Source organism: Ambystoma mexicanum, chromosome 6q (assembly GCF_040938575.1).
Source record: "Ambystoma mexicanum isolate Mex_15411 chromosome 6q, UKY_AmexF1_1, whole genome shotgun sequence".
Taxonomy (NCBI): Eukaryota; Metazoa; Chordata; class Amphibia; order Caudata; family Ambystomatidae; genus Ambystoma; species Ambystoma mexicanum.
The window spans coordinates 745809433-745836940 of record NC_090937.1 but is presented as its reverse complement, the minus strand read 5'-3'; the positions used below and the strand labels follow the sequence as shown (position 1 = coordinate 745836940).

General features: G+C 47.8%; 1 protein-coding gene across 3 annotated transcripts in view; it reads left to right on the top strand.

The window, feature by feature from the left end:
* LRBA (LPS responsive beige-like anchor protein) overlaps positions 1 to 27508 on the top strand; it is a 3444508-nt gene that overhangs the window by 680692 nt on the left and 2736308 nt on the right. For all 3 annotated transcript variants that reach the window (XM_069631262.1, XM_069631261.1, XM_069631263.1), the window contains exons 14-15: positions 20827 to 20995; positions 21433 to 21512. In XM_069631262.1, the coding sequence (XP_069487363.1) occupies positions 20827 to 20995; positions 21433 to 21512 (249 nt within the window). The remainder of the gene's footprint in view (positions 1 to 20826; positions 20996 to 21432; positions 21513 to 27508) is intronic.

Genomic DNA, 27508 nt, shown 5'->3' with positions numbered 1-27508 from the left:
ATGAGGAAGAGTGTGGGAGTCCGTTTGCTATGATAAGGGTGAATGATAAGGAAGTATGGATGATGGCTGACTCTGGAGCGAAGATATCGCTGAAGTGTTGAGCAGGTGGTTGGAGGCGATGTGCGAAATTTGCTTAAGCCGGATGTGAATCCTGGAGTTTGGAATCGCAACAAGATTGAATTGTTAGGGTATTTCGATGCACAATTTGGTTTTAAAGGAAGAACCTCTCAGGAAGGCGTATTCTTTTTTCAGGATGTGGTGTTGATTTGTGGAGAAACTGAAATAGAGCATGATTTGATCCTGAAACAAGTATTGAAAATTCTGGAATAGACAGAAGTAACATTAAGGGAGGAGAAGTGTCTCTTTAAATGAGATTAGGTCGAGCATTTGGGTCATGAAGTGTCAGGAGCTGGCATAAGGCTGAGATTTTAAATGGTGTGGTGTGAATGCAATAAAAAAAGTTGAGAGACCAGAGTCTAAAGGTGAATTACACTCATTTCTAGGGATGATAGACAATTACCAAAAACGTGTTCTAAATTTTGCAGGCAAAGTAACTGAAATAAGAAAATTGCTTAAGAAGTGGCAATGATTTGTCTGGAGTGAGAGGTGCGAAAAGGAATTTTGTGGAATTAAGGAAGAAATCGATTTGGTACACGTTTTAAAAAGGTTTGACAAGCATGATCACTGTGGATGCAAGTGATAATGACATAGGAGCTGTTTTATTGCAGGCTAAGAGAAATGGTGATGAGATTATCGCTCATACTTCTAGAGAAAGAAATGATTCTGTATTGGAAAAGAGGCTTTGGCATGCCATTGGGCGGTTGAGAAGTTCTGCAATTTTGTATTTAGTATGGAGTATGGAGTTTGTTAGACAGACTGACCATAAACCCCCTAAAAGTATCTTTTTGAGTCAAAGGGTTTGAGTAAAGTGTTGAGGCTTGATGCAAGTTGGGTGACGAGGATGCAGAGTCACAAGTATGTGCTACAAGTTATACCGGGACGGAAGAGTGTTCTGGCTGATTGTTTGTTGAGGTTAGGGGGCCAGAAAGAAGAGGAAAGTTATATGAACATTTTGGTCATGGTTTTTGTGAACCATGATGGTATTGCGAGTGTTGTGATGTTCCTTACTGAGTATGGAGTGCAGTGTTGCCAACAATCCATTAAGAATGTAATCTTCAAGATGTATCTTATGTTTTGGTATTCCTAGCTCAGAAGCTGAGGGGAGAACTGTACTGGTGGTCTGTTACATATTACCCTGAATAAAGAAGATGTATAAACCTTCTACTTGCCGCGTGGTTTACATCATAACATTGGCACCGAGGATCCCTGAACACTCAGACCCCCAGGAAATGGCGCAGTGCATATTCTGCATGCTGTTCCAAGTGTGGTATCCTGAAACCAGGATGTACATGTCTTGACCCCCTGCAAAGCGTTCCCTGCATCGCAAAGCCCGGAGTGTGCCTTCCGACACCCTGCATCAGCCACTCCGCCTCCCGGGTCATTGTTGCGGCCAACGAGGGAGCTATGTGTGTGTGACCCACACCTCGAGGGAGCCGTTCCACGGCTAGGGCGTTGATACGGCCAGTGACTGTGTGCTCTCAAAGCTGTGCCTTCAAGTAAGTGCCAAGGCTGTCCTTATTAAGTTGCTCACGCTCTCCGTACTGTTCCGTAGAGCTACCGCAAACTGCCCGCTCGCAGAGTAGGTACAGCAGCAACATCTTGTTGGCAGCTGCATACCTCACGCATGCGCCGCATGCACTTGTCTTGTCTGGAGAGGACAGGCAATTGTGCGCGCATGTTAAAATAAACAAAATAAAAAGTTTGCCGTTGGTTTCCAGGACGGCTATCCAGATGTTTTATTAACCCCTCCATGCTCACAATAAAGGACTGCATAAGGAACGAAATTAAGTGATTTAAGTGCCTTATGAGAGACACCTTAATGCTTAAAGAATGCAAGAGCCTAGAATAGGTGTCATATAACGTTCAAAGGAACACCAAAGTAAGGTGTGTGCTCAAGCTGCTTAGAGAAGAGCCATTGCCAAAAGGTAGTATTTCCCAAAGTTATAAAAAGACACGAACTAAAGAGTGTGAAGCGCCCAGCAAAGAGAATACTAAGCAACCAATACAAGAAATGGAAATGGCAATGCCGGGTGTAGCTGGGCATCCCATGTTTATGGCATCCCTAGGTCCTGCAAAGATAAAATGGTCACAATGGAAGAAAGGATTCATCCTTTATATAAAAGCCGCATGTGAAAGCTTGTATTCCAATGACAGAAAACTCTCCTCGTTAATGCACTTTTTGGGATACGAGGGGCAATGCATTTTTGACACATTACCTCCTCTGGCTAGCGAGGGTGGTCGCGATTCTGCAAACGAACTGGAAAACTCCAATATACTTACTCTACGCCAAAACATTCTACTCTCCCCTTCTTACTCTCCTCCTTCCCCCTCTCACACCACCCCTCTCTCCTACATGTCCAAATTCACCCCTGTTACACCTTGCGATGTTTCCCCCCTCCTGTCCAAAACTCACCCTAGTGCTGCCCCCTCTGATCCCCTCGCCAACCCCCTGATTCCTAAAATCTACCCTCTTCTCATTCCTTACCTCACTTCCTTCAACATCTGTCTCTTCTCTGCCACCTTTCCTTTGGCCTTCAAACACGCTACTATCATCCCTATACTGAAAAAACCCTCTGCTAACCCCCTCCTTGCTTCCAACTTTCATCCTATCTCTCTCCTACCATTCCTCTCTAAGCTCCTAGAATGCTTAGTCTGCTCTCAACTCTCAGCTTTTGTATCCAACCTCTCTTCTCAATTTGGATTCCGCCCTAAACACTCCACTGAAACTAATCTCACCTCTGTGCTCAACTTCCTCCTTACTGCTCGCTACTCTAAGCAATTCTCTGTCCTCTTTCTCCTTGACCTCTCTGCTGCCTTTGACCCCGTTGATCACCCCTTACTCCTCAACACTCTTCCTTTGGTCTCAAAGGCACGGTTCTCAGCTGGTTCTCCTCCTACCTCTCCAACCGTTTTTTGCCTTCTCCTGGGGTGGGCGTACCTCCCCTACTCTCCCCTTGGACTTCGGTGTTCCCCAAAGCTCTGTGCTTGGCCCTTTCCTTTTCTCACTCTTCACCTCCTTTCTTGCCCCCATCATCTCTTCCTTCGGTATCTCTCACCATTGCTATGCTGATGACACCCAGCTTTTCCTCTCTTCTTTCACTTCTGACATCCGCCTCAAACTTTCTTCCTGTCTCACTGCTATCAAAAACTGGATGTCTTCCCACTTTCTCTCCCTCAACACTGACAAGACCGAAATCTTATTCTTTCCCTCCAACACACCTCCCCTCCTTTTATCCTCTTCCCCCTTACTAATCTTCCCATTTCTGTCTCTGCCTCCACTTCGACTCTAACCTCTCCTTTACCCTCCACATTCCTCTTACTTCCTGCGCCTTTCACTAACACCTTCAATGTGTGCAAAATCCGTTCCTCCCTCACCTTCCATGCCACTAAACTCTTAATCACGTCCCTTATCTTCTCTCGTCTAGTCTGCTGCTCTGCTCTCCTCTTTGGCCTCCCTGCCTCTCATCTTGCCCCCCTGAAATCCCTCTATCACTCTGCTATCCGTACTCTTTGCCTTCTCTCTCCTCATGATTCCATTTCCTCTTCGCTTTCTTCTCTTGGCTGGCTTCCCTTTCATTCTCAACTTTTTACTTTCTCCGTCTCGGTTTTAAATCGCTTCATGATCTCGCCCCCCTTACCTTTCCTCTCTCCTCTCGTTCTACACCCCCTCACGCCCCTCCGCTTTGCTGACTTCTTCCTACTCACTGTTCCGCCATCTCCTTGTGCCTCTTCCCGATTCCGATCCTTTCATCTCCTTGCCCCTCTTCCCTGGAACTCTCAACCTCTCCCTATCCGCTCCATCGCCTCTTACTACTTCCGTTCCTCCTTAAAATCTCTTCTTCATCCCCCCTCCTGATAGCTCTCATTACTTCCCGCATACTCTTCCTCTGTTCTGTTTCTTTTCTATAGTCCTCAAAAGCATACTGTTCTCGATTATTTGTCTCATGTTTGGCACTTATGCTTCTAATGTATTTTTGTTGTTGTGATGTAAAGCGCTTTGGCGTAAAGCGCTATATAAAATTTAATAAATACAAAACGCTTTGCTCAAATTGGAAATGCATTTTAATCCCCAGACCAGTTCCATATTGGAACGGTATAATGTTGGCGTTCGTCTACAGGAGCAGGGTGAGACTACAGGAGCAGGGTGAGACTGTACGAGTATGTAACTGCATTACGTCACGTAGCTTTGTCGTGTACATTTAGACTTGTTCGATGAGCACATATGCGATCAATTTATGATCCACTGCAATTCAAATAAAATCTGAGAAGAACTTTGGCTAAAGGACAACACCACACTAGACGAAGTACTGGATATAGTGAAGAGGATTGAGCATTCATTGTCATGTGTTGCAAAATTGTCACAAAAAGAGAGCACTGAGGCGAAAGTAGAGGGGCTGAATATAGGTGAGGGAAAGCAAAAGAAAATGCCTAAAGAGAAATCTGGAATTAGAAGTGCTAGCAACACCAAGAACAAAATAGCAAGAGTGGAAAGGAGAGAAGAACGTCTGTGTTTCCGATGTGCAAATAACTCTCATTTTGCAGGATCCATGGCATGTCCTAGAACGGTCACATGTGCAAAATGCAAAAGACGTGTCCACTTTGCGAACTGTTGCAAGAACTTTCAGTTCAACCAAAAGAAAGTATTGTATGTGAATGAAGAAGATGGACATAGATGGTCTGAGGAGGAAGCAGCATGCCATGTGGAGAATATTACTGTTAATACTGTCAATATTGTCCAAAGTGGGTACAAAGATGTGTGTGAACACCCATATGGCAGACTCAGGTTAGAAAATGCCTCTTATGTCTAGATTGGCGTTTGAACAAGTCTTTGAAGGGGATATTCAAAATTTGTTGGAGCCTGATATTAATGCTGGTGGATATAACCAGGATAAGATAGAGCTTTGTGTGTAAATGAAGATGTGGTCAAGGAAAAGTATATAACGAAAAAAGGGATAACGTTGTTTGGATGGCGTGAACTAAGGAAACTCATGATGATGATGGATCCCAATACTGATGACCAGGTTCTTCAAGTGGAGTGTGATATGGGTGGAAATTATAGAAATGTGTTCCAGAGGCGTGTTAAAAAAGTGTATGGGTGTACAACACCAAATCATTTGAAGGAAAGGGAGTGTGCCTGTTTCTGCAAGATTAGGACCAGTTCCTTTAGCAGTAAGGGAGGGTGTGAAAAGAGAGACAAACGATTACATATGGGCATTATCAATAGGGCAGGAGGCGTTGAGTGGACATCACCTTTGGTGGTTGTAAAAAATAAAATCATCGGGCGAGTTGCGATTATGTGTGGACCTTTGTGAGTTGAACAAGTGTGTGCTAATAGATCGACACCAATTACCCTACATGGCTGAGATGTTGGCGGTGGTAGGTCAAGGGTGGATGTTTTCCAAATGAGACATGGCTTCAGCCTATCATCAAGTTGAATTGGAAGAAGGGTGTTGAAAATTGATGGCATTCATAACTCATGACAGAGTTTTCCAATTCCGCAGGATGCCGTTCGGATTGGTGTCGTCTTCCATGTTCCAGAAAGTAATGGATAAGCTGTTTAGAGGAGAAAAGGGGGTGTTCTGTTTCCAGGATGATGGGTTGTTGTGCCGTGAGTCGGAAGAAGAGCATGACAAAACTCTTGAGAGTTCTCAACATTTTAGAGAAAAGGGGAATAACATTGAGGGTGGAGAAGTTAAAGTTCAAAGTTGATAAGGTAGAGTATTTGGGGCATGAAATATCGAGGAGTGTAGTAAGACCCAAGGAGAGTATGGTGTGTACCATCAAGGAGGTGGAGAGGCCAAAGTCAAAAGGTCAATTGCGTTCCTTCCTAGGAATTGAGTTTTATCAGAAGTTTGTGAGGAACTATGCTGACAAGAAGTAGTTGAAATGAGAAAACCTCTAAAGAAGGGTGAGGAATTTATTTGGAATGCAAAGTGTGAGGAGGAATTTAAGGTATAAAGGAGGACATCGATTTGGTTCGACCCTTGGGGTGTTTTAACACACATAGGACAAGTATTGTTATGGTCGATGCTAGTGGCAGTTGCATAGGTGCTGCGTTATCCCAAATGAGAAATTGTAAGGAGGAGGAGGTTATTGCACACGTGTCAAAAGGGCTGAGAGGGGCAGATAAGAACTATTTGGTTCTTGCGGAAGAAGCATCAGCTGGTCATTGGGCTGTAGAGAGGTTCAAACATTTCCTGTGGGGTACTGATTTCATTATTAAAACTGATTGCAAACCACTCAAAACTATATTTGAAAGCAAGGGTTTGGACAAAGGATCGTGGCGTGTGACTAGCTTGGTTACGAGATTACAAAGTCACAGGTTTGAGATGCAGTTCATACCCGGGCTGGAGAATATTTTAGCAGATTGTCTAGGTTGGGCAGATGCGATGGTACTGCTAAAGATGTTGTGGCAGAAATAGTTTTTGTTAATCATGAAGGGAGGAATGGAAGAAATCGATGAATAAGGATGCCATACGTATGTGAGTGAGATCGTATATAGAATCATCAGTGTGGCCCAAAAAGATGGAGCTGCAACAGGGTGAGAAGGCATACTGGGAGGTGCGTGAAGAATTGTGGTGTTGTCTTCTGTACTCCAAACCCTAAATCCTCTTTCCTCCTTATTCTCTTCCTCTGACCCCCTCAAATTGTAGTTATTCGTACTATTCCTCTCGATCGATAGAGGGACTGAGGAGGAGGAGCATGGGTGGCGTAGATATGGGTGTTGCTGCTTTCTGTGCCTGCAGCCCACCTCTGTGTGTAAATTCTTAAAGAGGTCGTGTGCCTGGGCTCTGATCCCGTCCCTGCTCGGTCGGTGCTCCAATAAGTATGAAAAGATTGGGGCTTCGGACTAAGAATACAGCAGTCTCGGCGGTGAGTAATCTTTCCTGATGATATTGTCTCATCTAATTCTCAGATTTGAAAGTTGAATCATATGCTTCCATTTGTCTGTTATTGATTCCTACTTTAATAATGGCTAATTTTATTCACTTCACAGTAAACTCTAAAAACATTTTGACGGGTAGCTTAATTTGTTTCCTCCAGTTCTCCAGCATGGGGTCTGGCATGGATTCACATGCTCATGAATATTCCCCGTCGTCAGGCTGGGAATCCTCGGTAAAGAAAAAACCAGTATCAGTTTCGTTTCTGATCTGTCTTTCGTAGTAATAACCAATCACTGGTCTCTGCGTCATACTGACCACAGCCAATGACTGCCCTCTACCTAAGCACCGCCTCTGGCAGCCATCTTCAGATTTTTACCGCACGTTCATGTGTTGGGATCCTCGTGCTATTGCTCTCGAGCGTTAGTGCTATTTTTTCGCGCTTTTTCACAAAAACTTCGATTCTTTCGGTCAAAAGAGCCTCAAGCTCCACCGATCCTACATCCGATCAACGGGGACCCGTGTCGGATTCATCTGTGCCCCTCAAGGGTGAAGATTTCGTCGAGCTACACTTCGGAGGACTCCAGAAGCTTCTCAGGCCCGGTCTCGGAGATGGCCCAGGAGAAGGGAAGCTCGACGCCCGGAAAGCTGTTCAGGGCCTGCCCTGGATGCCAGCTGCAGAACGTCTTCAAGGAGGACGAACACTCTTTCTGCCTTTACTGCCTTCATGGGGACAAGACGCACGTGGAGAAGGACTGTGCGTTTTGCGGCAACATGTCGGAACGGACCATGAAGGACCGCCATCAACGTCTCGCCAGCTGGCTGGAGGGTAAGAGCCCGTCTGGCGAGAAGAAGAAGAAATCTGAGCGGTCTTCTAAGACCTTTGAGGGCGCCCCGGCGACGGGGGCCCAACATAAGGCCAAGCACCGCGAGTCCGCTGGCACCGGGAGCGCCGAACGGTCGGGCTCTACGGGCGCCAGGCAGGGCGCACCCTCCCCGGCACCATCAACCACGAGCCAACGCTCTGGGTCGGGTAAGAGGAAGGCCGAGCACCCGGCGAAGCTCCTGGAGAGACCCCGGTCGAGCTCTAAGGCAGAGGAGGAGCGTGGCAGTGCCCCCTCCCTCAAGGATAAGGCGGTGAGCGCACCTAAGGTGGTGAAGGCCTTGATCCATTCGACCAAGCCCTCTATCGAAACGGTCGCGGCGGCCCTGGCCCAGCCTGTGGAGGCTGCACCAGTGGTGGCGGCCTCGGGGCCCAGAATCTCCCTGCCTCCTCGGAGGGAGTCTTCTTTCGTGCCCATCGATAGGACCCCCGTGAAACCCGCCGTGGGGAAGAAGGGGGGGCAGGGCGTCGTCGGAGATTCGGCCTCAACCTCAGAAGAGGAACTGATCGAGGTCTTAAGCCACGGCCTAGGCGTGGAACAAGACCAGCCCGTCGGAATGGGCCCCGACGCAGGTGACGACGACGACATCGTCGAGGATACCGACGGGGCCCCTGCTCGCCCGTCGGATTCCCCTCTGCCAGCGCCGCAGGACAACTCAGCGGCCATTTTGTTGGCTATACAGTCCTTATGCTCCGAGATAAGGACGAGACTACCGTTACCGACGGAGGAACCTCTCCCGTCGGGGGATCCAGAACCGGGACCTTCTGGTGTTCCCCCTACCAAGAAAAGAAGGATCCATCCACCGCCTCCTTTTCAACCATCGCGCCCCATCCAGCCCTCCTCCCCGTCCACCCGAGGGGATGATACGGGGACTGACACGGCAGCGACGGGTACGGACGACGAGGCATACGACGAGGATTTTCCGTCGTCGCCTCCCCCCAGGGCTTCTCCGCCCGACGAGATTGGATCGTTCCACTCAATGATCGCCAGGGCATCCGAGCTTTTCCAACTCTGCCCTGAGGAGAAGAAAAAGGAAGGCTTCCTTTACCAACGGCGCGAGACCAAGAGGAAGACAGTCCTCGCAGTGCCTCTGTTGGACGACATTTGGGATGAGGGCCTTTCCCTCCTCAAGAACCCTTCCACGACGCCAGCGAAAAGAGACCGGTACGAGAAAAAGTACCGGGTCCCGGACTCGGCCCCCCTATGCCTCCGGGCGCAGCCTACCCCGGACTCCGTCGTCTCCGCGGCAGCCAGGAAGAAAGCGGGGGGGGGTGCGGCCTCCACGTCGACTTCCCCGCCGGACGGCGAGGGAAAGAAATTGGATGCCATGGGACGCAGAGTCATCTCGTCGGCGGCGACGACGATTAAAGCGGCCAACGCCTTGGCTATCGTGGCCCGCTACGACAGGGAACTCTGGTACAAGATAGCTCCCCTGCTGGATTTTCTGCCGGACGACAAGAGGGCGGAGGCCCTTGAGATCCTGCAGGAAGGTGAGGTGGCCTCGGACCACGCCATCACCGTGGCGACGGACATCGCCGACACTGGGTTCCGCCAGATGGGCAACGGCGTTTGCCTTCGACGGCGCGGATGGCTCAAGGCTACGGACTTTCGGCAGGACGTCCAGAACAGGGTCCTGGACATGCCCTTCGACGGGAACAACCTGTTTGGGAAGACAGTGGACGATTCCCTTCAGGCCATCAAGGCGGATACGGAGACGGCCCGGGCCCTTGGAGTGCTGCAGCAACGGCGGACGCCCTTTCGGAGCGGCGGAGGCAAGGGCGCCTCCAAAGGTTCCGGCGGCGGTTTCGCTTCCTACCGTCAAGCGGCCCGCTCGTCGTCGCAAGAGGCCTACAGAGGACGAGGCAAGTCTGGCGGCCCCCGCCGTCGTCGCCAAGGGGGCCAAGGCGGCAAGGCCGCGTCCAAGCAGGATTGAACCGGCCGTGGGGTCGGGCCCCCACCGAAGCACCCCGGTGGGAGGCCGGCTGGCGGGCTTCGTCAGCGTGTGGGAGTCCATCTCCACCGACCGTTGGGTGCTGGACGCCCTGGCCCGGGGCCACGCGCTCGAGTTTCAAAGAAGGTGCCCGCGCGTCCCCCCCGTGGCCAGGAAAGAACTTCACGTCCCTCAACTTCTCCTGGAGGTGAAGGCGATGCTCAGGAAGGGCGCCATCGAACTCGTCCCAAAGAGGCTTCGGGGCTCCGGAGTCTACTCGCGTTACTTCCTCGTGAAGAAGAAGACGGGAGGATGGCGCCCCATCCTGGACCTGCGACGCCTGAACAAGTTCATCAAGGCGCAGAAGTTCCGGATGGTCACCCTCCAGCACGTCCTGGGTCAGCTGGAGGAAGGAGACTTCCTATCGTCGTTGGATTTGGAGGATGCCTACTTCCACATTCCCATCCTAAAGGGGCACCGAAAATTCCTCAGATTCGTGGTCCAAGGGCGTCATTACCAGTTCAAAGCCCTTCCCTTCGGACTGCGGTCGGCACCCAGGGTTTTCACCAAGTGCCTCGCACCGGTGGCGGCGCAGCTGCGCCGCGAGGGGATTCACGTCTACCCCTACCTGGACGACTGGCTCATCCGCGCCAAGACGAGGGAGCTCGCCGTGGTCCACACGGCAAGGACCGTCCAACTCCTCACGGACCTGGGATTCTCCGTGAACTACGCCAAATCCCACCTGGTGCCCGCGCAAGTCGCACTGTTTCTGGGAGCGAGGCTCGACACAGTGTCCCTTCTGGCCTCCCCGTCGGAGGAGAGGACCAGGACCATCTTGGGCAAGGTGCAACGGATGTTGGTGGCCGACGCGGCCAAGGTGAGGTCCATCAAGTCCCTCCTCGGGATGATGTCTTCCTGCATCTACCTCATTCCCATGTGCAGGCTCCGGATGCGCCCGTTGCAAGAGTTCCTGGATGCGCGCTGGATCCAGACGACGGGCAGCTTCGAGGAAAGGATCAAGCTCGACGAGAGTTTCCGACGAGCGATACGGTGGTGGGGCACCCGCGCGCATCTGACGGCGGGCATGGACTTCCAGACCCCAGCCCACCAGGTGACTGTGACCACGGATGCCTCCCTAGAAGGGTGGGGAGCGCACACCGAAAATCTGCACGCAAGGGGACTCTGGCTCCCGACGGAGAAGTCCCTGCATATCAACGTCCTGGAGCTCCGTGCAGTGTTTTGGGCCCTCAGGTCCTTCCTTCCGTCCCTCAAGGGCAAGGTGGTGAGGATCTTCACCGACAACACCACCACCATGTTTTACATCAGGAAACAGGGCGGAACCAGGTCCCCAGCGCTGTCCAAGGAGGCGCAGGACCTGTGGCATTGGGCCGTCGCCCAAGGGATTCTTCTGGTGCCGTTTCATCTGGCAGGGATAAAAAACACCATCGCCGACTCACTCAGCAGGGAGCTGCGCTCGTGCCACGAGTGGGAACTACGGCAGGATCTGGTGGATCGCCTCTTCCGACGGTGGGGCACACCCCAGATCGACCTGTTCGCGACGGCGACGAACACCAAGTGCCGGAGGTTCGCCAGCAGGTTTCCCCAGACGAGGAGCATGGGCGATGCTTTCTCGTTCCCCTGGGAGGGCCTGTTCCTCTACGCGTTCCCTCCCTTGCCTCTGCTAATCCGGCTCGTCAACCAGCTCAAGAGGTCACGGTGCAGGATGATCCTCGTCGCACCTGCGTGGCCGAGGCAGATATGGTTCCCGGACCTTCTGGACTTGTCGGCGTCCCCGCCAATCAAGCTGCCGGCGGACGCGGATCTACTCTCCAGGGAAGGAGGCGCCATCCTCCACCACGACCCGAGGTCGCTGAACTTGCAGGCCTGGCTCCTGCAGCGCTAGAGTTTGGAGGATACGACATACCGGCCGACTGCAGAGAGGTTCTTGCAAAGGCCAGGGCGTCCTCGACTCTTAAATGCTACGGACACAAATGGAAGAGGTTCTCTGTCTGGTGCCACGCACAGAAGATTAACCCTCTACGGATTACGGCTCCCCAAGTGCTGCCGTACCTGCTGACGCTGGCCAAAGCTGGTCTGGCACACGCGTCCATCAAGATTCATCTTGCTGCGATCTCCCGATACACCAGAACCACGGGCAGGACGTCCTTGTGGTCTCATCGTCTGGTGAAAGAGTTCATGAAGGGACTGTTCAGATCGTTCCCGCCGGTGAAGGCTCCGGCCCCGGCGTGGGAGCTCAACGTGGTACTGACCAAACTCATGGGACCTCCGTTCGAGCCTCTGCACTCGGCCCCGTTGAAGTTTCTATCGTGGAAAACAGCTTTTCTCGTGGCCATCACCTCCGCACGACGAGTGGGAGAGATCCAGGCCCTTTCCTGCAAGGCACCGTACTTGACTTTCCACGACACGAGGGTAGTGCTCAGGACGCACCCCTCCTTCATGCCCAAGGTACCGTCGGACTTTCATCTCAACGAACCCTTGGTGTTACCTGTGTTCTTCCCGTCGCCTTCGTCGCCGGCTGAGAGGACTTTGCACTCGCTGGATGTAGCTAGAGCGCTGAAGTTCTACGTGGACCGCACGAAAGGTTTTCGGAAGACGTCACAACTCTTTGTGAACTTTGGACCTGTCAATCAGGGGAAGGCTCTCTCGAAGGCTTCCATCTCCAGATGGCTCTCCGGCTGTATCATGTACTGTCACCGGTTGGCAAACCGACCGCTGCCTGGCCGTCCGAGAGCCCATTCCACCAGAGCGATCGCAGCTACCACGGCGTTCCTATCTGGTGTGCCCCTGCTGGACATATGCAGGGCTGCTACGTGGAGGTCGACGCACACCTTCACGAAATTCTACTGCGTCGACCGGGATTCCAGGGAGGAGTCCAGGGTCGGCCAAGCAGTGCTGCGCAACCTGTTCGCCTGAGGTGAGCCTGGTGAGGAGGTAAGATGCTTAATGTTGAGTTGATGTGATGCTTAATGTTGAGCCTTTGCCACCTCCCGTGGTTGTGCATGTGTGTACTGCTATGTATTCTTTATTCATGAGCATGTGAATCCATGCCAGACCCCATGCTGGAGAAGGAACAAGTTACTTACCTGTAACTGTTGTTCTCCAGCATGGGTCTGGCATGGATTCACATGCGAACCCTCCCGCCTACCCCTCTGCGGCTCTTCACTTGGTCATACTGCCACTTCACGTGCTTCCAAATCTGAAGATGGCTGCCAGAGGCGGTGCTTAGGTAGAGGGCAGTCATTGGCTGTGGTCAGTATGACGCAGAGACCAGTGATTGGTTATTACTACGAAAGACAGATCAGAAACGAAACTGATACTGGTTTTTTCTTTACCGAGGATTCCCAGCCTGACGACGGGGAATATTCATGAGCATGTGAATCCATGCCAGACCCATGCTGGAGAACAACAGTTACAGGTAAGTAACTTGTTCCTTAAAGCTCCCCACCATTTGTGGCTTATGAATATTGTTCTCTGTCTTAGTTCGCAAGCCATTTAAGCTGGTGGTCTCAGTGGATTTTAAAATGGTTTCCTGTGCGACTGCTGATTTACAAGCGATTAACTTGACGTGATGTGTAAGTGAGCCGCAAGCCTTATATGCGGTGGGGGCATCCACTGTTTTTCTCAAGAAGAACGCAGTTGTGAGAACTGTGACGATTCACTAGGTGTCATCACTTCTCCCCAGGAGGGAGCCCCTTCTCATGAGGCTAGAGAGGTAGGCCGCTACCCAATATTCCCCCTATGGGTACCCTATGGGTAGTTTAATGCTGGGGATAAGGACGACCACCTGGGGAAAAGTCAGCACAACACCCCGAACCTAACCCTCTGAAGCCCATTACCCCCTTTCCATCAACCCCCCTTTGATACTTCTGTTATTTATTGTAATCTTACACCAGTTATTTCTACTGAGATGAAGATCGCTAACAGTACAGATAGTATGACTAACTCCAGTACTGGCATGAAAAATATCACCCAAAGCATGAAGATTACCAACAAGGCCATTACTGAGAAGAGGTGGCCATCAGGAGCCATGAAGAATGGCACAGAGAAGATACAGGAATGGTATAGACATACACCGGGGAGTCATCCTGAGAAATACATCAAATCTGACAAAGGACTTCGAGAAAGGGAGCCACATACCAGCATGAATGACCGTCCAGCCCGGGAAGTTCAAAGGAGACAGAGGATGCAGTGGGAAAGCCGAGAGCAATCTGCTCCCAAAGGCAAGAGTCTGAAGAAGGGAGTCCTTTTCCCGGTGTTGAGGAGCAGGTCAAGGACATGACTGGAGCCTGGAAGACAGTGGCGCAAGCTCTAGGAGGTTGACCGAGCATTCCTTTAACGGCGCCTACACTGTCCATAATGAGACCAGGAAGAAGGTACGCGGAGCGAGAGCAGCAGAAGCAAGAGATGCCCCCGCAGCCCAGTGAGAAGTTGCAAGCACCCAGTAAGAACCGGCCAAGAGTCTGGGAGCCAACCAAGGTAACGAGCACCTAGGGACTTGAAGGTGCGGGAGAGAGACAAAGTGCATGGGTATACCAAGAAGCAGCATCTTCCTTGTGGCAGTACTTTGGAAGAGAGTCAACCAACTGGGCCTAGTGAAAAGGGAAGAGAATTAGTGGTCTGGGACACAGACCAAGGTGAAGCCTATATTGAAAAGTCAGCTTACTCGTGACAGTACTTGGCAGGGAAGTGAACTAAGTGGGTCTGACAAGAAAGGGAGAGCGAACAGGGATTGGGACGCAATAAGTAAAAGGTGAATATTGGAGGGAGGAACCCTCCAAACAGTTGTAAAGAAAAGACCACTGACTGGCTAAGGAGAACCTCAGACTGTTTTGAAGTTACCTAAGAAGACAGGGGAAGGGAGCCGTTCCCCCTGACCTTAACTGGAGCATTTGTTGAAACGAATTCTGAGGAGAAGGGAATTATTTCCTCTGGACACAATTAGAAATGTGTTGCTACTAATATCCAGGGTAAGGGAGTCATTCCCCTAGACTCAGCTTGAACATTGCTATAAAAGCCAGGGGAAGGGATTCATTCCTCCTTGCTACATCTGGAACTGTGTGTAAACCAAGATCAGGGGAAAGGGAGTCGTTCCCACTGATATCGATTTGAAATCCTGAAGAGACTTTCTTTTAAGACACAAGGAGAAGGGAGTAATTCTCCTGGTCAGCGAACTTTACTTTTGATTAAGACTCTTTAGTTGTAGTGTAAGGGGCAGAGGTAAGGTTTTGACTAAGGGTGGTTCTTTTTTTAGTTACAAACATTCTGACAGATCCTTAGTTTTTAGTTTGAGGCCAATAAGCCCCTCTTAGAGTTAGGAATCGCTAGGTTTTTTAATTTAATAAGTCTTTGCCAACCACCATGACACCTCCTGGTCAGTTGCCGCCTTCTGCACCCTTACAGAACCCACCCCACTTTTTGTGTACCAAAGATGGTCTACGAATTCCACATTAACTAGTAAATTAACCTGTTTTTTTCCCCTCAGTCCTTCCAAAAAGGCTCGGCATTGTTTGACTGTTAGTAGAGCCCTCAAATTTCATCAAAATGAGCAAGCAGTGCAGATTCTTCTGTAGACCTGTTTCCTATGTCAGCCAAACACAAGGTTTTGAAGAGTGCCAATGCTTGATGAATATGTTTGTGCTTACTTTGAGTGCTGCTCTATCCGTGGGTGGTAATATGTGGACATGTGAGAGTGAAAGTAGTGTCTGTGGCATTTTACAGACCTGTCTCTTTGCTGGATATCTGTAATGATGCCACGCTGTCCACTCCCCACGCTTTCTTTAAGCAATGCTCCCTCCATAAATCTTCGAGATGTGATTACCTTCTTGACAGTTCTTCACAATATTATTTAATTAACTTTGCTTCTGGTTAGGTTCCTCCACCTAGAATTTAGTTTTTATGATTCATAGACTCCCACCTTTGTGGAGGACAGGGGATGTAAGAATAAGAAAAGGTTGCTTGCCATAGTGACTACCGTAATTAGCCCCCATTCCTCATATGACCACCCTTCCATCCCCACTAATTGGTGCCCTTTATTTCGTCCCTAAGTGAACTGTGGGTACATGATCTTGATGATGAGTGTTGGTGGGGCCATGTATGGGCTCTGCATGCCTGATTTGCTTTCTGCTTCTCAGAGGGGTCTAGTCCTGCCCAGTTCATACAATCAGTATCCCAACCGTATGGGGGAAAGGACATTATGGGCTTGGGGTACAATAGTAATTTTGGTGAGTAAGATTTTTCTTTTCACTCCAGCATGGGTCTACAAGTATACCATGGTAAACCAGCATCTCACTAGTTCGAGTTTCACAGGGGATGCAATTTTCTGTTTTCTACATTCAGCAGGGGACAGGTCCCAATCACCAGACCAATATTATATATAATCAATATGATTAAATCATGCATACCCCTAGTGATGAATGCAAGCCAATGCTTGCAGGTATGCCCCGAGAATCAACAGTCACGGGTATCGGATTGTGATTCAAACAGGGGCCCAAACTGTGCTGGTCTGGTTTCCATTCTAGAAATAACTATCTTCACAGAGAGCAGCATGAGCATCCATGAATGGTTGGTGAGCACATGCGGATCATCTAATGACCCAGGCAAAATCGTTCAATATGAGGAGAGAGCTTACTGCATAAACATGCTGGCAACCAAATTCAATCTTTGTACATTAGAAAAAACATGCTTTATATAAACTAGAGGGGTCGAACAAGATCTAGGATACTCTTGATGGACTTTCGAGCAATATGGCGCAGACTTCCAATGAGAAACTGAACTATGACAACTCTGTCTTCTGTGCATGGACAATACTTTGTACATTAAACCAATCCTAAATGGGCCCTGGATGACATTGCTAGAAGGATTGGTAATTTGATGTTGAGAGCCCCACCCCCCTGTTCGTGATGGCAAATAAGCCAACAGGTCAAAAATTTGTGTCCAGCAACGCAGGGAACATTGTTACCAGCAGCCCTCAGTGAACTCTGAGGTAAACGCCCTTTTGATGAAATTCACCCAAAAGTAAAATTCAGGCTGAAACAGTGTAGGGTAAGTGTGTGAGCCCGGTGGCCTTGCCATTGCCCCTACAGTGGTGGCCTTCTAACGTTCTTCACACGTATGTTACACATTGCACACTTCCTTCCAAAACGTATGTCCACGTCAGGATGAACGGTAGCATTTCCCTGAAGTTAGATGTATGGTTGCCAATTTCCTGTGTGGACCTTTGAACCTGCTTCCAGACTTTTGGAATGTTTTCACAGAAATAAATTGGTGGTCCACAAGTCGGTGCAATATGTGCAAAATTAGGCTTGCAATTACCCCCATAAAAGTAGTAGCCATCATGGCACACAGGAAAGGGCCTTCAGATCAATCCCTTTTCACACACCAGTAAATAAAAACCGCTTGAAAGAATTAATGAAGCTGGCCCATTGGCTAGTTGACCAGCATGCTCTTGTGAAATAAATGCAGTTTTGTCAAAGCAGCTTATATGCTAATCTTATCTTCAGATCTAGCTTTCCGTGTGACAATTAACAGTCGGGTGAATGAGCTAAATGCTGCTTGTGTATTCATGACACCTCATACTAATAAATTGCACTTGGCACTCACCCCTCTTTTCTACCACATTAACCATATGAGTTATCTTTTAACGATGACTTTCTCACTACCTAGATATAAGAAAAGACAGGAAAGTCAAAACAGTGCTTTATAAATGATAAAGCTAGTCATTCAAACTTCATGTCTTTCCAACACTGGTTGTCCCCAGCGGGAGTCCTTGCTACACTGGCTTCATCTCGCTTCCTTGCCCTTTGCTGGTGCACTCCTTGCTCTCTTTAGCTCTTCCAAGAAGGCACCTCACCTTCACCTTTGCCCCTCTCCCCCGTTTCTTCCAGGAAGCAGGGGGTGGGGGAGAATTTCCCTCTCTTCACCACGCCCCCTTTTCTATCATCCAACTCACCGCTTGCGGCTGCCTCTTTGTCCACCCTTTCCCCTGTTCTATCGCCTTGCCTGCGACTCCCACACGCCACATCCCTTCCCCCTCCAACTCACAATCTCTTCCCGCCCCGGACACTCAGTGTGAGAAAAACCAGGAAAAAGCTTTTTCTGTCACCAAACAGTCAATAGCAATACGCATTTTCTCCTGTACAAAGTTGTGTTGTCTGAAAGCTCTTAACGGCTACCGAGCAGACCTGATCGCTATCTGGCCCTACCACTGTGAAAAAACAGCCTATAAATAAGCCAAAGCAATATCCTCTCAACCTAGGCTTTGTCTGCCCAGTGTTCTTTGGATCTCTCTCAGGAGATGGATCCCAGTATTTCCGTGTGCTTCCGTTTTATTTTAACCAAAATGAAGTAATCTGCAAGTTTACGTTTTGCCCCATTTACCTGTGGCATTCTACCTTGATCTACTCTCCATTATGTTGTGCATTGTTATTTAGGTTCTCTTTTAAATCCATAGTAATTTCTCCTCCTGTCTGCCTTCAAACTTTGGGATACTGCTGCCAAATGAGCACATTTCTGGAATACATGTTTCAACGGATTCTGCATCATGAGTATCCTCATTAGAAAAATCCCACTAAACATTCCAAAAAACTCTCAAAGGGAAAAGCGAGGCGACTATGGAGAGAAGCATTATGCTGTTCTTCATATATAAAGTACCTGACCTGACTGCAATTGTCACTGCACATTGGGGTTTACAGTATTGCCCACATATGTCCTTGTTTTTTTTTCCATAATTTGATGCTTTTTGAAGTCGGATACACACCTGACCAAAAATGTACCTTTCTTTTTAACTTCTCTTCACTATTTCAATTATGCTTTGTGGTGGGTCACAACGAGTGGGACACTTTTAGGGCATTCTGTACTCTATTAAAATTAAAGAACAAGGCCTATCCCCCTCTATGGCTAATGGGAATACCCTACTTGTCTAAAGAAGCTAAAGGTGCTCGTCAGATGTCAGGAAGTCTAAAGTAAATATGTCCTTGGTCCAAACTAACCCTATCTGACCCTACCACTAAATATATCTAAAGTAAATAGGCTAAGAGAATGTCTCTTCTTCCCTTGGTCTTCTATTTGTTCTTGGTAGTCCTTTTATATACAGGTTTTATTTTGGATGATATATGTAGTGTAATATCCTTTGATAGTCTTTATTATCCTCTCTTGTAGTTCCTCAAGATAACTCTTGTTTTTTGTGCGTTCTGTGTTCCTCTCTTTGTAGTACTTTTCCTTACAATAGTTCCTCACACTAATGTCACCACATATATGCTTCTTCACAGTCTATTTGCTTAGCCTTTTCCAAATTATATTAACTTATATTTCCTATCTGCCTTTCTTTGCCAATGGTACTCTTTCTCTGAGTTTCACTGTCCTTTTATCCTGTTCAATTGCAAGCCTTACGTCCCCTTTCTGTTATATGTTTCAGGGTTAAACTTAATCCAGGCTTTAACTTTGAATGTACAGGTTTCCTGTCCTTCCTCCCAGGGGTTCTCTTTCTAGTCTTTGTTGGCTCCCCACCTGGCTTGTTTGAATCTCCCTCCTATATCTTGTTCACTTCCTTTGTATACTGGAGTGTTCAATGATACTTCATCCTCCGGATTGGGAGGAGTTACTCTCCTCATAGACCCCTGGTCTTTCCCTAGCGGGTTATTTGTTATCTTTGAGTTTTACAGTTCCAATCCTTCAACTTTCCGGTTGTTCTTTCGTCCTTAGGACAGTTCCTTCGCGTAGATCATGATTCTTTAGTGGCCTCTCATTGTTCCCAATTCCCCGGGTAGCTCTTGTTATGCGGGTAACGGTTGCAGAGCTCGGCTCTTGCTCGGGTGCTGCTGCTTGCTCTTTTCGCTGATCTTCGGTTTCCCATTCTAGATTGCTCATTGGATGTTTGCAAACACAGGTGTTCGGAAGTTACTTCCCGTTGCAGTAGTTTTGGCGCTGTTCTTCTGGCATCCTTCCCACCACTCTGCATTTGGGGTTGCACCACTACCAGGTACCTCTTCTTTCTCCTGTTCATACAGCTTTCTTTGCAGTCCTGCACACCGGGGCTCTGGCGTCTCACACTCTGCTGCTCTGGTTCTTCAAAACTCGTGGGCTCCACCACCACAAAGTGTGATGTGGTCAGGTGGCTTTTCCTGCGCATAGCACTCTCCATCTGCTCAGACTCGTCCCAGTTAAATACATGTCTAGGTTTAAAGAGACATTTTCCTTATTTTCTCCACATGGATTTCTTGTTACATTGCCTTTAGCTAAACATGAAGTAGCCATAGTATTCTTTATAGAAGACAGTCCCATATATGCAGCTAGGGTAGTTACCTTAGTGAGTTCCTCACAGGAACGGGAGTCTGTGTCCCCAAAGGGGGAGTCTGTCCTGGTGCGGTACCACTTGCCTCTACCCCTAGGGAATGTGTTGCAGAGCAGGCTCACCTGCCTAGCCTCACAAGAGGAGTCTCCCGCAGTGGAGAAGATGCTAGTCCCTGTGATTCGTTATAGCTTTATTTTATGTAAGAGTAGGGTTTTGAAGACTAGCTTGAAAAGTAGTTTTACCTTTTTCAGTAACATCCCCTTATCATACATAGCTACCTTCATATGTTAAATTAAGTGTGTTGGTGAAGGCACATTTGACATTGAATGGAATGAAATAACTAATAGGTTTTTCACAATTCTGTTGGCCAAGCATGAGTGTTTAAGACATGCTTTCATTATAAACTCTCATTTGTCAGTAGGTAATTTTTGGGGAGATTGTGAATGCTTTCTTTTCTTGAGAGGTAGTTACTTAGTTTCGCCAGCAGGAGGAGGTATATCCATATGATACTATTTCTCTTTCAGTTCAAATGAACTTGTCCTCTCCTCAAAAAATCCTTTTGTGCGCCAAGGAAATAAATGAACGGGGAAATAAGGGGCCATTGTAGTATGTCTTAACGATAGTTTTTCACTTGTAGATATTTACACCCGACCAAAAGGTGCCTGCACTACCTTCTTATGACTTCGCTTTCTACTTCTGCAGGTTCAGTTGAGTCTGTATACTTATATGTCTACCGATTTCATCGGCACTGTCAACATATACAACGCCATCCGCCGGGTTGGGACTGTGCTGCTGGTGATGCACACCTTGAAGTTTTACTATTGGACAGTGAATCCTCAGGACCGCAGTGGAATTACGCCGAAAGGTTTGGGTATGTTATGTATCGAATTACCTTGCATTGTAATCTTTTAGTCATATAAAGATCGCATGTTCAAAAGGAAAATAAAAGCACATACCTTTGTATTCCAGAAAAGAAGTCGTGTTGGACAAATACATGAACATATGTCATTTTAAAGCGCAGTTTATAAACACAGAATTCTTATTCAAGTAATTATTGGTTTTGATGGCTAGTAGTGTTCCGTTTTCCCAAAATTCCTTCCAGCCTTGGCACAGCATCGCTATCTACTGTCTTTAATTACCCCCTTCCAGATCCTTCTTTGACTGTGTAGCTAGTAAGCCTAAAATACAGCATGTTTGAACAAAACACATGTAATTGTCTCCGCAGTTCCATGTTAATTGTGTGGTTATATGTATGCAATGTCTGGTTGTCAATGTCCTTAAGCACCATTTCTGTTGTTTTATATGGAGATGGCCCACGACCAGATCAGAAAGAAATGTTCTCTCTCCGAGCCTTCTTGCTGATGTTTATTAAGCAGTTGGTGATGAAGGTGAGTCTGAATATAAATAGTGCATGTGTTTCTATGCATGGATGTTCAGATTCCTTTTTTGTTGCACTTTCTTTTTATTTTTTATTGTATTATTTGTGTATAATCTTAAAGATTTTTACAAAAGAAGAAAAGAAAAACACTGAAAGGTTGTGTAAAAGTTCAACATTTCTAACGGAGGGATGGTTTCATCTTTAGTTCTGAAGATTAAGCGCAGTTTTATCAACTAATAGTTTGCCTGCAAAGTCAATATGGTGCAATATTTTGTAAGTAGCTAACAGCCACTTCGTTTTGTCACCGCCAATCAGTTTAGCCCAGCACGTTGGTTCGTCCATTCGAGCAAAGTCCGACAAGATCGGCCACAAATAGTGGGCTCTAATCTGCTGGTTACCTGGGCAATGAAGCAAAAGATGACGAATGGTTTCTTTTTCGTTAGGAGTAGTACAAAATCGACAACTGTTAGTGTTTGAAAGTCCTCTAACTGCCAAGATTTCATTTGTAGGAAGCAAATTTAGGCGGGCTCTCAGTAAGAAGTCTCTTCCCTGTTTACTCGGAAATGTTTTGATACATGGCTGTAGTTCGTTTAATTTTCTTGTATTATTTGGGTGGTGAATGGTCAGTTTGTTGCCTGCTGCTGCCTCTAATGTCTCTATCCAGTCTAGCTGTTTCAGTTTATTTTGTATTCTAACTGGATTGTTTAACAGCGTATCTTCGTCACATTCAATAGACTTAAGAGACTTGATATTGTTAGATTTCCATAAAAACAGTGACTTACTGTTGGAATTCTCCAGTTCTTGGTTTATTAAATTGTAGACAGAAGGAATTCCTGCCATCCGGCACTTTCTGTAGAGCATAAGGGTCGCGTACCTTACTGAGCCTTGAAGGGAAAATAGGCTGAGTTCGCGACAGATGGAAGCAACCGCCGTTGAATTATTCGGCAACGGCAGAACCTTCCTCCAAAATAAAGCTTCGAGCTTTGGCCAGGTGTTCAACGGAATGTTGGTGCATGCTTCGGCCCCATAGGTTAATGACGGTACCACTTTTCTTTTGTAGAATTCAAGGACGGAGACTGCTGAGTATCATCCGTACTTTCGATCTATAGCCTTGCCTTGCGTTGAAACCTATTTTACTTTTGCCTTGAGTGCTTCTTGCATAGCTGTATCGGTTCTTGAGCTGTCTAGCAATAGCCCAAGTATTTCAAGTTTTGAACTTTTTCAATGGGCTTTCCATTCAAGGTTACGTACATTTTCTCTTTTTTTCCTCGTAGATTTTTCCAGGACCATAAACTTCTTTTTTTTCCCATTAATTTCTAGATTATTTTTCTGTGCATATTGCAGTGGACTATTCAGCTGACATTGACGGCTGACTGGGGTGTAGTCAAGTAGTATCAGATCGTCGGCGTAGAGTAAATGTGTGATCGAAGTTTTGTTCATCTTTGGCGGGAATGCTCGTACTTCTAAGTCACATTCTTGTAGGTCACCGGTATAAGCAAGGAACAATGCCGGAGCCAGTGGGCACCCCTGTTTCACTCCTCTGCGTGTTGGGATTACAGAGGATAAGACACCATTCTTGTCTAGGTGAATTCTTATGTTGGTGTCCTTTCTGTTTCCGTGTAATGATGGTATGTATGCACTTTAGGGACTGTTTCTCACTGATATAAAGGCTTTTTGTGTGTCCTTATGATAACAATGCAGTTTTTTTTATTAAACCCTTTTATTAAAAAACATCACAGAAAATATTTTCCTGGGCTGCTCTACAGTGGCCTGCATACTGGGATAAGAGTTCGCCAACTTCCAAAGAGAAATAAAGCGTTTTTCCATTTTGTGTGTGGCACAGTGTAATTTGGTATTTGTGCACGTGTGGGTCTGGTATTTTATTGTCGGAACCTTTTTTGATTTAAATGCTGCTCCCTCTTTTTGATACTTTGGACAAAAATGAAGTTGTCCTTTTAGGACTACACTGACCGTGTTTTGGTGCTAGACCTCTTTCCTGGCACATTTTGATACTAGTGTTGATGCTTTGCATTCTCTAGGTTACGGGTTGGGAGAAAAAATGTGCTGTTCTAAATGCTGCACACAAATAATCTGTTCGTTGTGTTCATGGATCTAGCAGTAAATCCCTTTTGAGGGTGGGTGTTCCGTCAACCATGCATTCACTCCTTAAGAGTATATGGTCTTGGATCCCCCACAAGGCTTCCAGGCCAAGGGGTGCTTTTTGAGCACCTCCTTTTTGCTTTAGGGTGATTATTTTACCCTACAGGGGTTTTAGCGAGTAGTTTGGTGACTGGGTATATTCAACTTTGGTTTCACCAGGGGAGCAAACCAATTTACCATATTAGCTGTCCAATGTACCTTTTTGTTAGCCATTGGGGGGGTACCGTTTTAAAAAAAAAAAAAATCCTACTGTCATTTTGTTTTATGGTCTTTGTTCTAGAAAACAAAGTGGTTTGAACTGGTCGATACCAGTTTCTGGGCCTTGACAGGCCACAACACGTGGGGTGGGGTGGGGTATCTGGTGGTTTTTAGGCCCAACCTGATTGACTGGCTGCTAAAACCTTGGTTTTAAATCCCCAAATGGGATTGGCAGGCTTGCCGAAGCCAGCCCCGGTGAGTGAAGTGGCTGGCTTTGTGTGGGGTCGGGGGGGAGGGGAGCTGTTTTTTGGTGCGGTTTACCCTAGTTTACCACTGTAGTCTGCCGCCTTGGTTTTGGATGCTGCCACCTGGAAGGGTGTTGGGACCCCAACACCCCACCAAATCTGCCTGCCTATGCCGTCTTGGTTGCAATCACCATTGTCCCGCTGCAGGGGCCCTTTTTCCTCATGTGTCAACCACTTTTGCCTGATGAGCCACCAGTGTTTGCCATGTGCAGGTTCCTCCATCCTCCTGCAGCCAGTGCTCCAGATAAGGATTTTGAAGTGGGAATATTTTACTCCCTATTTTTTTAAGTTGGGAGTAAATTGATGTTTTTAGCGAGTAAAAAGGTAACTCTACTTCCCAATGGCAGTATTTTATAAACTAGTAAAAAAATGTTAACCGGAATTTCGTTTGTAATAATTTCTTTGCTCCTAGCTATTAATACACATTAAAAGATACATGTTTACTTCTTCTAATTAGGCAGTGGTACTATGTGCACTACTGGTTGAAACATATCAATGGAGCTGTGCGAGTGAAAGCAGGGGCACAAGGTCCTAAGTGTCTGTGTTTAATATTTGTTGGGAGTATTTCTACTCCCCATTGTTGTTTATTTGGAGGTTTTGCCTTTTTTAGGGAGCAAAAGGGACCAATACACCCCTTATTTTTAGGGCTGCCTTGAGCCTTCTCTTGCTGATTCCACTTCTGGATGGTGCGTCCCACTCCTTTGACAGACTATTGTTCTTTTTTAGGCTGTCGGGGTTGTTGTTGGCTCAGTGTTGAAGTCCATGGGTGACAAGATCCTTCATTTCGCTCTAATAAAAAAAGAAGTCTCGTGTTTATTGGGTTGTTTCACCTCCTGGGAACAGACTTTCTGGAAGCCAACTCTGTGAGCGCTTACCTCTGGGCCCTGGGTTGGCAGTTTATTCAAGATACTCATCCTCAGGGCCCTATGGTCATCCGGTTCTGCAGATCCCCTTCCTTAGTTAACATTGGAGGTTGAATCCTGCTCTTGGGGATGCTGGGTATTGAACCCTTCATTGGATCTCTTCTGGGATTCCACTAGTGTCCCCTGGGGCAGACTGCTTTCTTCTGGGTAGCTGTGGTGAGTAACTGGGGGCTTACCTGGTATTTCAGTATAACCACACTTTAGCCTACAGAAGTTGTCCTGTTATTTCCGTTGGTGCACCTACGTCATCTTAAGAAGTCTTACAAGTGAGTCTGGAAGGTACTTACCTGAACTGCCATTTTTCTAGGGTCCCTGGAGTTGGCCACCAAGCACTGGATTTTTTAGTGATTCCCTGATTAATTATGGATTTTCACACCTATGTATTACACTCCTGCCTAGTATATACATTGCATCTATGAATGTTACTACAGTTTCCCTCCTTGGAGTGTAAATTATAAGTTACTCATCGTAGTAATTAACGTACTCCTAGTTCATAGTCCCCTTTCCTCCATACTGTATGGGCGTCCCTCGCTAGGCCCGGGAGACGTAACCTTTTTCCCCAGAAATAAATCTTCTTCCCCTTTAAATTTAGAGGTGCGTGGGGGTGCGGCCCTGGGAGAATGTGCTTCCCTGACCCTGCCCACCGGCGCCACTATTCAGTCCCCTTTAAGGCATCGACAATATTAGCGTTGCCTAATGACAAAAGTTGTATTAAGGGGGAGATGGTGGGACATATGGAGGAAAGGGGCCTATGGACTAGGAGTACTTTAGTCACTACAGTGAGTAACTTATAATTACTCCTACGTCTGTCCCCTTTCCGCCATACTGTATGAGCGATTGCAACTGATTGTAGCCCCAGGGTGGTGCCTGACCAAATGCCACGTCTGACCTGGAGCTGACATCCAAGCAGTAGTGCTTGCAGAATGCCGAAGGCATGGCCTATGTAGCCGCCTTACTGATGACCTGCCACGGAACATGCCTCTGAAAAGCCACAGCCTTAGCTCTGATAGCGTGGGCATGCATATTTGATGGGAATGGTTTGTGCTGCCCCTCATAAGCCTCCTCGATGGCCACAACCATCCATCTTGCTATGGAAAACGTGGAAGCTTGATAGCCTGGCCTTGACCCACCGAGGGTGACAAAGAGCCTCTGATTTGCGCAAGCTCTTGGTTCTGTGTAGGTAGAATTTGACACCTGACATCTAGACAGTGCAGAACCCTTTGTGCCTCGTCCTTGGGGTCCGCGAAGAAAGTAGGAAGCACTACCTCTTTATTGAGGTAAAAACGAGGAGACTACCTTGTGTAAGAATGCAGGATGAGTTCTAAGGACCCCTTATGAAAAGTAGTATAGGGCACTGAAGCCAGCCTAGATTTCACTGACCCTGCATGCAGACACAATACCCACCAAGAGGGCTGTCTTAATGGTGACAAGCTTCATGTCCTCGGATGCCATTGGCTCAAATGGTTTATGCGCCAAGGCGCCCAAAACTACATTGAGGTCCCACACCAGGTGTGGCTTCTTGATAGGTGGGTAGAGCCTGGTGAGGCCAGCCAAATGTCTTAACTATCGGGTTGGAGGATGAAACAACCTCCTCCGAGTTCCTATAGGGTCCGATGGCCACCAGATGGGTGTGGCACGTGTCTACTTGCACCCTGTGTGTGCGAGGTGTGTTGAGAAGGATAGCACGTCGTCCAACATGCAAGTCAAAGGATCAACTTCCTTTTGATTCTGCCCAGTGACAAAACCTAGTCTGCTTGCTCTTGTACTGGCTCCTAGTAGTGTTGCTTCTAGCGCCCTGTATGATGTCTAGGTTAGCCTGTGACAGACGCAGATGCTTTAATGTGACCTGTTCAGGAACCACACTGCAAGGTCTAACCTCTGGGGGGTGGGGTGATGACCATGCCTCCCTGCTGTGGGAGTAGGTGAGCTGGACCCAGCGGAAGGTGCACCAGGGCCTGTTCCGACCGGCTGAGTAGTTCCGAGAACTACGGCCTCATGGGCCACCACAGAGCTATCAGGATGACACGGAGGTGCCGGGCCTCCCTGATCTTGCAGACCCGTGGACCAGGGGAGTGGGAGGGAAGGCATATGTGTTCATGTTGTCCCATTGTATCTGAATCGCATCGCCCAGCGAGCCTCAGCCTTGTCCCTGGTAGGATGCAAACTGGGTGCACCTCCTGTTGGACCAGGCGGCAAAGAGATCCACCTGTGGATGACCACATCTGTTGAAGATCTCCTGAAGGACCTGTTCGTTCAACTGCCATTCGTAGTTGTCCGCACCGAGTCTGCTGAGCCTGTGCGCCTCCAGGTTGGACTCCCCCGGGAGGTGGATTTCCCGCAAGTGCATGTGTTGCTCCAGAGCCCACTCCCAAATGCTGACTGCCAGGGTACATAGGGGAGGAGCCCTTGTGCCCACCCCT